We start from the raw sequence: 15,867 nt of genomic DNA on the forward strand, positions 1-15,867 counted from the left end.
GTATTACTTGAACTGGATTCAGGTAATTGTTTTTTGTAATTGTTTTTTATGTTAATGTTGTCTACCATGCAACTATTCAACCTAATTTAATTTTTTTAAAAGCAAAGGGTGTTTCTTAACCACATTTGCTTTTAATGTGTTTGAAATTTATATGAAGAATATTGGACATTAAAAATATAAATAACCCTTATGTTGACCTAGGTTTATAGTCCATAAACTAAGTAGATGCTGCAATAAATTACATTTAGGTCCATAGATTGTAAATTAAGTTTACTACCATCACTCTAATTGGACGTTTGTATGTTGTAAATTAACGTGTTTAAAATAGTTATTTCTTAAATGTAACATATTCACACAGCCACAGAAGGTTCATACTTACTTAATAAATATAAAAATATATATTACTCTAAATGTCAGTCAATTCATAAGTTTTATTAAAAACCAATTCCTAAATAAGTATACGTTTATTTTAGAAAATAGGAAAAGATGGTAATAAAATAATATTACAAATGTTACTCATGTGATATAAAAATAAGTATTTTGTTATTTAATTACATATCAGCAAGTCAAACGTGTAATGTGACTAGGAAACTTTTTCCATGCTTGCAGAATTGGACGAGGTAGGCTTTGTTGCTTTTTTTCTGGCCCATATGTCCATGGCAAATTTTAATTCCAAATCAAATGCTTCTTTAAGCGTCATCTGTAAATATAAAATATAAATTATAATAAGGTTGAGGGGGTATTGAAAAAAATTGTCACACACTATACAGATATATAGTATAATTTAAATATGGACGTTTTGAGATATCAAAGATTATTTCTTTCTGAAACAAGTTTCCTTTTCTTGATTTTATTGTTTGTAGACAGCAGCGAGAAATTTAGTTATCTTTTAAAACAGTATTAATTCTCTTTTTCTCATTTATTTTAATTTGACAGAAAGAAATAATTACCATTATCTCAAACTATTTATTTACATGACTTCTTCATATTTTGGGTTGTTTTTAAAGCATTGATATAAATTATTATAGACTAAATATGGAAATTTAGTAATTTCTAGAAAAAATTATTTCTAAAGTTTTAGTTTTCTTTTCTTGACTGATTATTTTTTTTAGATATCGGCGAAAATGTAGTTGTCAGTTAACATTAATTCTTTATTCATTTTTTATAATGTGACAGAAAGAAACAATTTTCAATATCTTTTAAACGTTTATTTGCAGCTCCATGTTCATTTTGTTTTTTATGTATATTTTTAAAAGCACAAAAATAATATTTTTCTCTTTATGATTAAACAATAATTTAATACATAATTCGTCCTAAGTAATTATTATTTAAAATTCCGGATTTTAAAATAAAATATTCTTTTATTTCTGTAACTATTTCTATAAATCTAACACATTACACAATAAATTTCAGACGAAGACTTTTGTCACCCGAATTTCAAAGAGGACGTTCCTCTAAATATCATAGAGGCGGCTTGTTTTTACATCTGTGTCAGTACCAACACACGCTGTGCATTTTACTTACAAAAGCCGTAAAATCGAACAATTTCGAGAATGTCAAGTGATTAAAGTCGCTAAGGTTCAAACAGAGACGTCTTCATATAGATCACCAAGGGACGATCGGGTGGGGGTCCGTGTGTCCGGGTGACAGACTCGGAACCCCCCCGGGCGAGTGATCGTCAAATGTCCACTCACCTGTCCGTTGACGGCAACTTTTCGGACGTTCCAGAGGAATTCGCAAACGGCGATGATGAGCGCCAACGCGATGCCGCCGGCGAGTACGACGAACACGCCACCCACGTGGTCCAACCCCAGTTCGGTCGCTGTCGCTTCCTCTGAATGTTTGGCCTCCTACACAAAAGATATGTCACATTGTTTTATTGAATGCTAATTTATTGCCTGATGCCGGGGATGTTCCTGGACGATTTTCATCCATGCATTCGTAAAAAACGTAAATAGATGTAGTAATTAAATTTAAATTACAGATAATCAGAATTGTTAGACAATAAATAGTGTTGTTAATGGCACGTTAAATTAATTCACCAAAAGGCGAAACAAGACACGTCTGCCTGATATATTGCATGGTGCAGTTCGAGTTTGTATCTAATGAAATTACCCTTTAGATGTATGTTAATGATTGTTAATAGATGTTAAATTACCATGTAATGAGCCCATTTAAAACGGAATAGCTACAAATGTAAGTTTAAATGACTCCCCATTAAACCACCAGTCATTAATAAATCCTGGATCTAAACAAATAAATATTACTATGTCATATTTAAGTTCAAAATTGTAATTGAAGAAATTCCCAGCATTTTTTCCTCTAGAATCGGTCCTAACTGACTTAACACGTAGGCGGGCGGCTACCACACTTTATACAGCCTCTGATTTATGACGGTTCATATCTGCTGTCAAAATTTGTCTTTGACTTCTCTAACAACACACTTTTTAAAAATAATAATTATGTAAACACCACACTTGGACCTCCGGAGGTTTCTAGGAACGCTCCACAAGAGCACTTCAAGCTTAACAAGCGGCTAAGCACCATCATACGGTTGAAATCCAACAAATTTATTATCCTTAAATTTTCTACCGTATTATGTTTCAATCCGCATAATTTATTACTGTGTAGGAGTCTACTGTAACCATAAAAAATAGCTCACCACTTGACTAATTCATCAGTTGTAGATAAGAAAAAAACATGCACATGCGATAAAAAACTAATAATAATTTGGTTTAGTCACACTAATTTAAATTTGCGTCAATATTTAAATATGAATAATTTTTTGTTAATTATACATAATTATTGTATATTTTTATAGTATAAATGATATATTTATTTGAAAATCATAGAAATATGTAAATGTATTCCTTTAGAAAATCTTACTTTGCATTTACCACCGCCGTGCATTTCCGTCCACCATTTATCCTTTAGTTGGCTCAAAGCGCTGCTTTCCTGCATTTTCAAAATAGCCTCATTTATTTGTTTTCTATATTGCGCATCTGAAACAAAGATGTACATATAAATTTTGCAATAAATATGCACTGAACGTAAAAATTAAACAAGTCAGGTTGGCCGAGCGGTCTAAGGCGCCAGATTTAAGCTCTGGTTCTCGAAAGGGAGCGTGGGTTCGAACCCCACACCTGACAAACTTTTTTCAAATTTAAATTAAATTCTATCCCAAAAATGGAGCTTTTTATATAATTTGGAAAATAAAATTTAGCTTTTAAAATTATCAGAATATAATAATAGTTATTTAAATTTATTAGAAATAATTAAGTTAGGTATTGGATATCGAACAATAATAAACTTAATTTTCTGATTTAATATTGAGATAAATAATGAAAAATTGTAAATTTAAAATAATTCATACTTATTCAAGTTTACTTAATGATTTGAAGTTTTGATACGTCAAACATTTTTAGTCAGGTCATTGTTAGAGTTATTTCTATTATCTATTCTCTGTTCTTTATTCTATTATATTTTCGGATTGGTAAAAGTTTACAAAATATGGATATATTGAAAAATTTATTGAAATATCTAAAAACTAAAAGATCTCTTAAAAATTAATATACAAGTTGGAAGTAAAACTAATGCATTTTATTCATTTATATATTTTCAGTCCTGTATAATTAATGTTTTACTCTACCCACATTTCTTAATTCAATATCCCTCTCTAAATTCGACCATAAATACCGGAAAACATCTTTCAAATGCAAAACGAAATGCACTTCAGCAGTACAAATGAATAGATTTTGTGTTCACTATTTTCAATACATTCATGATAATTCCTGAATTTGTCAGGTGTGTCAGACTTTCCTTTCAAAATTCGTTCACGTTAAACACATCATTTTACAAATGTAAGTACAGTTGAGTCAGTTTATTCACGTAAATTCACTTAAGAGTGGTTTCGTATGCAATAAATAAAATGAGGAGAACATCGTGTAAATATTATAAAGCGTTCTCAAAGAGTGTTTACAACGCTCCATTAGAGAAGCACTGCGACTCATACATACATCCTTAGTCTAAAACCATTTCATTTAAGTATTTATTGCTTAAATCGATGACTGGCTGAATATTTAATATCGTCTATTTTTTTATTTGACATTTATTTGTAGGTACCTACACATGTACATGCGTTTATTTTTTGTTACCTTCATACAATATGATATATTTTTATTTAAAATAAATCAGACTCTTATTTTCTTATTTGTGTATCTGAAATTTACATCATAAAAAGTTTACACTGAATTTTAAATTTAATTTTGATATTATGCAAAGGAAAATATTCCCATTTTATTGAGAAACCGAATGAAAATAAAGTAATGTTATTAAAGTTGGAATTAAAATTTAAAATTACAAAATTCACAAACAACTCAGTAAACAGTAGATTTCGGTTAATTTAGATTTTATAGCAATGAATAAATTAAATAAAAAAGTAGTGGCAAAATGATAAATTCGAAAGCAATTAAGAATCATAAAGATTTCCAACGTTGATGGAGAACGGTCCGTTTGATGTTATAACATAAAGTACGAAAACTGAGCTAGTAAAAATATGAGATTTATAGATATTTAACTTCCCTCCACATTAATAGCCTTTTATAGTCCATGAATGTATCCAACGAAATCTCCCTCATAAATCTAAATTGATTTTATATGAAATTAAGCCCCGGCCTATTTAAAACGCCACTGATCATAAATCAGCATTTTAACAAAGAAACAATAAAGAGTCGGAACTATTGAACAAGGAGTTAGTTCTCAATCGTCGTAAAAGGACCACGGGGTTCCAATTGTTTCGTATGCAAAGATCCACCGCCGACGAATACTTTCTAACTCGGCGTGATGGCTTTATACATCAGTAGTGTAGTTTGTTTTTCATATAAATTTTTATTATATTCTTAATTTTAATTATTAAATATATGTTGAAAGCTGGATAGCTGGACTAAAATATACAACTATAATATACACATTATAAACAACAATGATTAGAATTTGTACACTTGCCTAATTGATACTGTTAGCAACCTCCACTAATACGATAAAATCATTAACGAGTAGAAGTAAAACAGAAAAGGAAAATAAAACTCACTCGTTGGCATGGCGATTCCGTAGCCCTTCGAGTCCAACCAACCGCCCACTTGCATCAGATCGCAGTTCCTCTCCATTTCGTACTCAATGGAGGTGCTCTCCATAAGATAAGCGTATTTCCTGTTGCTGGTCAAGACCCGATTCACACCCTCCTTGTTGTCCTTGACGAAGACGCTCGGATCTGCGGACTCCATTTGCACCCACATCCTGTGATACGTCGAGAAGTTTGTTTCTGGAAAAAGCACAATACGGACATTAGCATACATTTGTTCCTTTCTATGTGAATATTTTATTGGCATAAATAAAAGTTCCGTCCCGCTTTGTGTATGGAAATCAGCTCTTGAGTGTGGGCGTGTTCTGATGCCGTTTTTGTTCGTGTTTTTTTTCTTAAACTGACTAATTTTTAGTAGCCAGTATATTTTTAATATTCTATGTGTGATTATATACAGGTATAAAAAAATGAAAATATCTAAATTAAAAACAAAAATTGTGTTAAAAAAATAATTTACTCATTTATTTTATGCATAATACGATACAATATTTATTTCATCTGGTTAAATGAATCATGACTATAAATGTCGTATACGAATTAACATTTTTTTGTTTTGGCAAAGAAGTTTTTAGAAAGCTTTCAGTTAAGTCACTAAATTGTTTTTGGAAACACTTAAACTAGTTTAAATCTTTGAACATCTCCTTGCCGTTTCGGTAAAGCTTGCGTACAATTAGTATTGAATTATTTATAATGCGGATGTTCTGTTACTCAATGTTTAGAGCAAAATAGACTTGCTGCATGTAATGAATGCACATTCGTGACGATTGATGAGTGAGTAATGAAGTTCAAATAATTAAACTGGCTTTTTCAAACGATTTAAGTTTTTGTGGTTGTTATTGTATAACATCGATGACAAACGAGTGTACAAAATAAATTTAAACTTGTAAAGTCATAAAAACAATTCCATTTTACCAAGATTCTTTTAAAAAGATTTCGTCTAACGGTATAAAAGTCACTTCACATTTTCAACAAGATACTGGTTATCATGTAAATAGGCATTAAATTATATTTTAGAGTAAGTACATGAAAGCTTACAGAAGCACGTTTCCAGATGCATTTAATATCTGCGTTCTGAAGAACCATCATATATTTCGCATGTGTAAAACTTGTTCTTAAGACACATTTTAATATAGTTTGGAGATGCATTTAAATTACCTAATTTAAATTGCCTCGTTAGCAACTTCACACTAACGTAACTGTTTAACAGGTTACTCAAATTATACCTCATATTTTGCATGCCAAACAATATGTTAATTAAAATAAAATACATTAATTATTTTGAATTCATATTCATTAAATACATACAAGGTTTTGTGACTTTTTATTTGTTTTAACGCTAATTTCCAATCCAATTTCACAAGTTGTTATTTTAAAAAATAAATAATTTATTATTAGTTTTGAAAAAATATGATTCTATACATTTCTATAAATTCTTAATTCTTCTTAACTCTGATTGTTATAATGATTTAACTTAACAACCTAAAGTTTCCTTATGTTTGATATAACAATTATTAACCAAAATGTTTTCAATAAATATGAAAATTCCTTACCGCGAAAGAACGACGAAGTGGCACCGCCATTCAAACATCCATATTTAATCTTCGTTTGACTAGCCAAGTCATCTGCACTTTCGATAGTCGGACCCATACGTTCCATCGTAAGAAATGCAGCCAAATTAGCAGTGTAACAGGCGGTCATGATTAGGGAGAAAAACCACCACATTCCAGCAACCATCCGAGTCGATATTCCTCTGTAATTAAATAGGTGCGGTGAAACGTATCGATTTATCAATTAATAAAATGTTTGTTCTTTTTATATTTAAGTTTATTCTACTTACAATTTATAGTAAAAATTTAAAAAACAAAAGTTTTGTCTTTACTCTTCATATTTATTATCCATATGTTAGAATAACTGAGTCTTTGAAGTTGCGGTTTTGGGTTACATTAAAAAAAAAGACGTTCCGTGTAGAAGGAAACTCGGACAACGTCGATTCAAGTAAATGTCCGTCAGTCAAACCAGGAACGCAGAAACGGATGTCTAAGTGGGTAAGGATGATATTATATGTTGTTGATGAGAAGAGATGTATTCGGCGGCGGCGTCTTTGAACAGGAGTCTCTTTGCTCGTACAAGGAAGCGGTCAGAATATCATAAACTATGACCGGCGAGAGTACAAGCCAGGCACATGCCTTGCCTTGTTGGCACGCGCTTCTCAGAATGTCGCTTTGATCTTCATGCCGAGGCCGAAGACATCACACGCTAGTGTTGCCGCGAGATGAGTCGATGTATCGGTGTGAAAAAAATTGTTAGATTCTTTCGGTTTATTTCTGATGAACACGGAAATTATTGGTAAACAAGCGATTCCAGCAATATTACATATTTACGGTGGTTCCCGCTTCATTCTTAGAGTTGGTTTTACATTTAATTATTTTAGAGAATTATATTATTAATTAAACTGATGAATAAAATCGAAATTTATTTTTATTTAAATTTGTTCAGTAATGTGTGTTTTCTACTAATTTTCCAAGAAATTATATATGGAAACTTTGGTAATTGTTTAGAATCGCGGCTCCACTAATTTTTAACTATAAAAAAATCGAAAAAACAATTTTTCATATATATTTTTTGAAATATTCTACTCTTCGTCACATTAAAGAATATGTTCTGAGAAAAAAATGATTTTTAAGTTTGAAAAATGCTTATATATAATGTTTTTGATTGAAATTTGTATAAAAAAAATGTTTCACTATATACCTATTTTTTTCTAAAAATTCAACAAAATTTTTTATGAATTTCTGAAAATTTAACAATTTTTATTAAAGTGGAAAAAGTAAATATTTTTTTATTATTTATTTTAATAAATTTCAAAAGTTTAGAAAAAAATTACGTTATTAACAATTATTGATAAAATAGGCATATAGTATAAAAAATTTTTAGCAAAAACCGTAAGAAATGGCATTTTTTAATTTTTTTCTCTGCCGAAGAGCAGAATATTTAAAAAAAAAATTGTTAAAAAATCAACTTTCCGATTTTTTAAGGCTGAAAATAGATGGACTAAATAATTACTGAAACTTTTTTGATAGTATACATACATTTAGTGGTAAATCTTAGACTTATTTGAAACATTGCAAGAAGTAAATTTGAAGATTTATTGCTAAGTTTACTTGAAATTACAAAAATTTTTGGGCAACATTAATTATTAATAATAATAATAAATAATTTAAATAGTATCTCATATTATATTTGAATATTTTATAATTAATTAAATATTGTCCTGAATATGCAGCAAATTAAATATTGAATAATATTTTTAATTTACTAAAAAGAAATACTAGTCATTAGTAAAATTAAATTAATTAATAAACAATCGAATTTTTAAACCTTTTTTATTTGTTACGGATTGTAATAATTTCAATATAAAATATATATTTAAAATTTATCTACGTAATAAATTAATATTTAGTATGATATTAATATTCGAAATATATTTATTAATATTCGTGCTATAATATAAATTTTCCCATTATTAATTTATCCAAGCATATGTGAGATACCTATATATACATGTCAAAATTGAATTACATATTAATATTAAATTTATTTATAATTAAAATACTCATATCGTGGGAGGCTCATAATATGTTAACTTAATTAGAAGTAATCATCAAATAAATATTTATCCAATTGGTTTGTAATCCTGATCTAATTAAATTCAAATAAATGATTAACACTTCAAAACGAATTCAGATTTAAACAATGTTTAAACTTGATGACAACACAAATGTTTCTACTACTGCTTTTCCAATCGAATGACAACGCAAATGTTTCCACAATCGTTTTTCCAACGGATCGACAACAATACTTATTTTACATGTATTGTTATTTAGTTTAGTTAAATTGAAACGAATTCAATTATGGTGAAATTTAAGAAAAATCGTGTCGCACTGAGCTTAATGTAGCAGAAGACCGACTAGGTAAGACTATAAACGTTACTTTCTGTCTCACCATTCCTCACTAAACCGCAAAAATGCACATGCAATTTCGATTAGGATAAAGCAGTTTCCACTTGACTTTAGTGTATCCCACTTTTATCTTAAGGACGGTATATTACATTAATGTGACGTTTACTAGATAAGTAGAGAGCTGCAATTTCGTCTTATTTAATTTCCCATCCTTTCTAGCGTTATTTACCGTAGCACTACTCTACTCTGTATAAGTGGTCTCAACTAGGTCACCTCTTAATAAATAATATATTACAGTATAACAATTTTGATTTTGATTATACCCGTCCTGATAAAACTGCTTTTAGAATACTTTTGATGTACGACCGGATGTAAATTGATTTTTTGTAATTTATATATGAAATAATATCTTTTTATTATTTTATATTTATTAATAATGAGCAAATAGAAAAATTTTAGTTTTGCAGTTATGAGAAAAAAGAAAAAATTAATTTCTTTTTCATAATTTGTAACTTTCAAGCATTAAGAATCATAAGTGACAGATCAAAATGATCTTTACTTAATTCAATGAAATACTCTTTTATGAACATTTTGAGTCAATAAACATGTACCTCGGTTCGGGTTATATTAAATTCTTTCAATATAAAGTCTAATAAAAAACAGAAGGCATAATACTTCTACATTTCAATATCTTTTTTCTCTTGTATCAATGTGTCAAAAATATATTTTCTGTATTCTCATCAGGATTACTTCCCTCCTAATTTGAGAGCTGAAGAACAAAAAGGACAAGTTCATCAAAATTTAATTATCATGGAAATAAGGTCTCAGGATTATTGGAGAGAAGCCATGTTTTGATGGTTGCTCTACAGTTAAACGAGTTAATAACAGTGAACATTAAATACATTATTTCTACAATCAATTATTAAATGGATAAAAAGAAAAATTGTTTTATTTGATTTATTTCATTTATAGCACAAAATTTACGAAATGCACCTTAATTAACTTTTTGGTCTCAAAATATATAAAATGAAAAAACCTTTTAGGACAAATTGTAAAATATTTTTTGTCCATTTTTGTAATTCTTCAAAGTTAGACAATATGAAAGAAAATAGAAAAAATAATATTGTATTTTTACATTTAGTTTTGTTTTATGTTTTACATTTAGTATATGTTTTAATAATTTTAATGTATTTTTACATTTAGTATAGTATTAATCCAATGATTCAATATTCAATTATTTATTAGTAAACTTTCTTGTTAAAATTAGTATTTGACCAATATTAAATAGACATATGTATAGATATAAAATTAATGATTTCTACAGATACCCACTTCGGCAACATGTCGCAACCTTGAGCCATGATGGAACCGAGGGTCAGCCAACAACAATTTTTTATGTTCCAAATATTTTCCAATTCTTGCGGGCACGGATCACAAGGATGAGGATTCTCCCAATCGTTCGGATTTAGCCTGAAACAATTAAAATGCCATAAATAGCTTTTACTTTGATTCGATGATATTTCGACGGTCACGTCTTATGTGGGTTTCCTGATTAATTTCGACGATTATTTTTATATCTCGTGAATGTCGACTACTGAGAAATCCATTATGTAATTCTATTTCGTATTAAGGAACTAGTAGAAAATTAATTAGGCGTAAAATTTATGTAAATTTTAATTCGTTTATTATTAATTAATAATCGGGTTATATTTCAATTTGATCATTGTTAATTAAAAAGGAATTTTCAATTTGAATTGATTAAAAATAAGTGATGCGTTCACAAAAAGATTTGTAGTATCATTCAAATGCAATTTAACTGCAAACAAATTTGTTAGCACTGGTGAAAAAATACTGTACGTTCAATAGGTTTTTATGTTTTCCTAAAGTAAACTGTAACGGAATTCCGACCATGCATTTGCCACACAACTTCCTATTCATAAAATTATGAACCGACCGAAAAAGCGCTATTTGCAGTGTCCAAATAATTTAAATTGAAATGATTTAGTGTGAAAGTTTCGGAAGCCTACACATTCTGCAGTAGATAACATTTTCCGCAAATTCAAATAAGACCGAGTGGTTAACCGCTTCTGTTACTGAGAAAACCCTTATTTTATTTATAGCCATCCCGACACATTCAAATTTCAATTACAAATTTGTTTTCGACCGATGTGAATTTAGTGTACGTTCCTTCTTGTTACTCACAAGATCTCGTTTATGACATATTATTAAAATTATAGTTCATTACAAAGGATAGATAAGTATATAATCTAGGCTAGATATGGCTTTTCTATTTAAAAAAACATTTTTCATAACCTTTGAATATATTAAGTGCAATTGTCAAGTTTCTGAGTAGAATAGTTTATGAAAAAACAACAAAAAATGTGTCATTTCCTATGTTCAAAAATAAAAATTGGTTTTACAGAAAATAAATTTGCTATGGTGATGAGATTATTGCTTATTATTTGAGGGAATGGAACAATCTTTCCTTACAGAAGGAAAACAAAAGATGAGAAAACGTTTAAATAAGAGTAACGACCTGAAAGAAAATTATATTATCATATATCCCTCATATACTTTTACCTTTACCTTATAGAAAACAAATAGAAAGATAGAGGAACCACAGTTTGGTGTATTTATCTTTTTACAAAAATGGTGAATGCGCGAATATTAATAGCATTCCAAAACTCATCAGCATTTTATTAATTTATTAGAAATGAAATTGAAAATTTAATAATTTTTTATTGAAAATCAATTGGCTTAATTTAATCAAACAAAAAAAATTCAGCGTAACGGAATTTTATGAATGAGATAACAAATTTACGGATCCATGAATGTGTTTTATATGACTGTTGGAATCTGCCATAAATATCCTAAACAAGTACAATCAAAATTTATATACATTGTGTGTCTCTAAAATAATAAATCTCGTTTATCCAGTGAAAATTGCAAACAAAACATTTATGTTTAAAATTTTCATTCAGTTCGTGCTAATTGTCATTTTGAATACCCGCTGTAAACGTGATAAACTTAATTTAAACAAATAATGTTACTTCAAATGTAATTATAGCACTAAATTAATTCAATTAAAAAATAAATGAAAAGCATAATGTAACGAAAATATTAAGTCCCGAACCCGATGTAAAATTCAAATCCGGGAAGTATTGGATTTTCTTCCGTTTATTTAGTTTCGTCTTAGCCTCATAGCAATAGACTTTGAATCAATTGTCTATAAACTTTTATACGCACAAGAGCCCGCGTTGCGATACTTCCAACCGATTCTATTAGGTCGTTCGAACGTAAACATCAAACATACTTGCGGTTGGGTTTCGCTAAAAGGTCTTTTTATGAAAATAAGTAAATCTTTTTCTAATGCAATTGATGATTAAAACAGGTTTCGATCAGAGAATATATACACGTTATTTTTGACACCAGATATTAGTTAATTTTGGTATGACTTAATAATGATGTAAATTATCACATCAATCAAGAAGACTTTTTGATTTGAAATGAAAAGTCTTTAGACGATTAAAGTGTTTTGAATTTAAAAAAGTTAAGAGAAAAAAACCCAACATTTTTATTAAGTAATTTAAGCACTAATATAATACATCTAACAATAAAAAGAATCATTGTTGTATTAATCTTAAATACTTTATTATCAGTATTCTCATAATTGCATAATAGTAGACCTGATAGGCAGAATAACTTTGAGTTAGTTACTCCAAAATTTAAATACGTAATAATTGTATTATTGTTTCATTTTATGTTTATTGTTTTATGATATAAATATAACATGAGGTAAAGTAACATCTTCCAACAATTTTTGACGTTTGAAGCAAACTTAATTTCTTCCCTCCAACAGCGGTCTCCACAAAGGAGGTATCCGATCGACCGATACACATGTGTCTATTAAAGCTCACCCAGTCAATCGGTTACGTATAAATCATCGTCAAAAAAAATCGTTACCTGGCAACTAAAAAGATTAGCATGGACATCACAAGATAGGCGGTCGCCATGTAGAGCCAGACGTCGAGAGATAAGGGATTGGTGAAAGATAAAAGCTCCGGCGGTTCCTTAACAGCTTTTGCGTACAGAATACTAATACCTGAAACAAAACAGTCGTTTAACGGTGGGACACGCACTGGCGTAACACCCGTTACGGGATCGATAAAGTGTTAGCGGCGCGGATGTGGAATTCCTGAAAGGCTGTGAAACAATTTCGCTCCGAATATGTTAATAAGTTAATTAGCTGGGGAATTGCTAAATAATTCAGGTTTCTGGGAGTGTAAAACCGGGGCATCTTTTCGCCGTGTTCGCTTTGCGTAGCTGCGTCTGAGATTTCTTGAGGAAGTGGAAATTGCTTTTGCTGGTGAACCAATTTTAGTGGCATAAGGAAGTTGTGTTTGGAAATGAACGAGATATTATCGGGGTTTTTCTTGAACATCGCCCGTTTTCTATTTACGTTATTATGTGGCTACGAAACGAACATGTTATTTCCAGTTGTAAAAATATTATTACTTAAAATACAAAATTTATGATTTTCTAAAATAAGATAAAATTACATTATTATTTATTCAAACATATTTTATTATTTTTTATAGTTTAACACTAATTTACAGCAAAAATGTAAAAGCTTACTTTTATATATTATTAGTGGTGCTGAACATAAAAGTATTTTTTTTTAATTTCCTATATTATTTGTCGATTTTCACCATTTGAGTACTTTTTTCAACAATAACCAAAATATAAAAATTATATTTTTAACTGTTAGTTTATTTAATAATGAATATTTTAAGCACTGGCAGACCAACATCGAATAAGAAATGAAAATATTTATATATTATTAGTGGTGCTGAACATAAAAGTATTTTTTTTTAATTTCCTATATTATTTGTCGATTTTCACCATTTGAGTACTTTTTTCAACAATAACCAAAATATAAAAATTATATTTTTAACTGTTAGTTTATTTAATAATGAATATTTTAAGCACTGGCAGACCAAGATCGAATAAGAAATGAAAATATTTATATATTATTAGTGGTGCTGAACATAAAAGTATTTTTTTTTAATTTCCTATATTATTTGTCGATTTTCACCATTTGAGTACTTTTTTCAACAATAACCAAAATATAAAAATTATATTTTTAACTGTTAGTTTATTTAATAATGAATATTTTAAGCACTGGCAGACCAAGATCGAATAAGAAATGAAAATATTTATATATTATTAGTGGTGCTGAACATAAAAGTATTTTTTTTTTAATTTCCTATATTATTTGTCGATTTTCACCATTTGAGTACTTTTTTCAACAATAACCAAAATATAAAAATTATATTTTTAACTGTTAGTTTATTTAATAATGAATATTTTAAGCACTGGCAGACCAAGATCGAATAAGAAATGAAAATATTTATATATTATTAGTGGTGCTGAACATAAAAGTATTTTTTTTTTAATTTCCTATATTATTTGTCGATTTTCACCATTTGAGTACTTTTTTCAACAACCAAAATATAAAAATTATATTTTTAACTGTTAGTTTATTTAATAATAAATATTTTAAGCATTGGTAGACCAAGATCGAATAAGAAATGAAAATATTATGATGGAAAGAAACGAATATTTAGGTGTTTTAGAATAAATGCGAATTAATTGCGACCCCTGTCTACCAAATGTGTTAATCTTTTTGACGTAATTGAAGCATTTGTGTTATTTTAATACAGGAATATTTCTAAGTGAACATTCAATTAATATAAATTTTCTTTATACAATTTAATAGATTGTAGATCGTTGTGAAATGTTCAATTGAACTTTTTGGTAAAGCCTGCAATGTCTGTTTAAGGAAGCTATTTAAATATACTATTTCATACAAATGAAGCTACAGGAAATTTCAATTAGCGAGTTTTCAGATTAAGAAAGAATCTTATTGTCTCATGATATTTTTATTTTTTATTCGATCTTTGTTTGCTAGGACTTGAAATGTTTATAAATGAAAAACCTATCGATTAAAAATACGAAACTTAGGACATTGAAATTATTTGTTTTGGAAACATATTATGAAAATGATGAAAGTGACTGAAAAATCTGTTAACTCCTAAAATCTGAATCTGTGATAAAAATAGGAATTTCTATTTAAAATTATAATGTTATTTCTATCTTATTTATGGAAAGGAATATTTCTCAAGATTCATGCTAAAAAATCATTCTCAAAAATTATTTAAAAGTTATGAAAGATTATATACATATATATATATATATATATATATATATATATATATATATTTCTGTCTTTATAAAAAGTATTTTATTAATACATCAATACTTTTTTATATTCATTTGATGATTAATTTAGTCTTATAGGTTTGTCAATTTTCTAAATTTATTATTATACGAGCTAATGATGAGTTTGAATGTGTCTTTGGATATTGAGCCTTCATTTGATCTTACCTTAATGTCCTATTTAATGATTAAATACCTGCGTAATTTATTTAATTAGATACCCAGTCATTTACTCTAAGTAACAGAAGAAAATGCATCAGAGCAAAAACAACAGGACATTAAGTTTAATCCAAGGTGCCTCCCCTGTCGCATTACTTTCAATTCGAAGGAGCACCAAAGAAAGGATTCGGTCGATTTTACGATGACACTTAAACTAAGACGACGCGACGTTCCCGAACTCACCTAGTGTCATGAAGGGCATCGTGAAGTCGACTGCCTTACGTCGTTCGTATGTGATTGTTAAATCGCAAACAGCCAAATCAGCTTTCT

The 15,867-nt window shown here is 28.7% G+C and overlaps 1 protein-coding gene and 1 non-coding gene across 2 annotated transcripts in view; one reads left to right on the forward strand and one right to left on the reverse strand.

Moving 5' to 3' along the window:
* Positions 1 to 510: 510 nt before the first annotated feature.
* LOC109596645 (glutamate receptor ionotropic, kainate 2-like) overlaps positions 511 to 15,867 on the reverse strand; it is a 34,881-nt gene continuing 19,524 nt past the window's right edge. Inside the window, exons 11-18 of the mRNA XM_049964779.1 lie at positions 15,781 to 15,865; positions 13,063 to 13,201; positions 10,432 to 10,569; positions 6,691 to 6,890; positions 5,090 to 5,320; positions 2,887 to 3,002; positions 1,695 to 1,850; positions 511 to 700 (exon numbers count right to left, since the gene is read on the reverse strand). Of these exons, the coding sequence (XP_049820736.1) occupies positions 584 to 700; positions 1,695 to 1,850; positions 2,887 to 3,002; positions 5,090 to 5,320; positions 6,691 to 6,890; positions 10,432 to 10,569; positions 13,063 to 13,201; positions 15,781 to 15,865 (1,182 nt within the window). The 3' untranslated portion in view covers positions 511 to 583. The remainder of the gene's footprint in view (positions 701 to 1,694; positions 1,851 to 2,886; positions 3,003 to 5,089; positions 5,321 to 6,690; positions 6,891 to 10,431; positions 10,570 to 13,062; positions 13,202 to 15,780; positions 15,866 to 15,867) is intronic.
* Positions 3,066 to 3,149, forward strand: Trnal-uaa (transfer RNA leucine (anticodon UAA)). The gene has a single exon. It is a non-coding gene; the product is annotated as a tRNA-Leu (tRNA).

Source organism: Aethina tumida, chromosome 3 (genome assembly GCF_024364675.1).
Source record: "Aethina tumida isolate Nest 87 chromosome 3, icAetTumi1.1, whole genome shotgun sequence".
NCBI lineage: Eukaryota > Metazoa > Arthropoda > Insecta > Coleoptera > Nitidulidae > Aethina > Aethina tumida.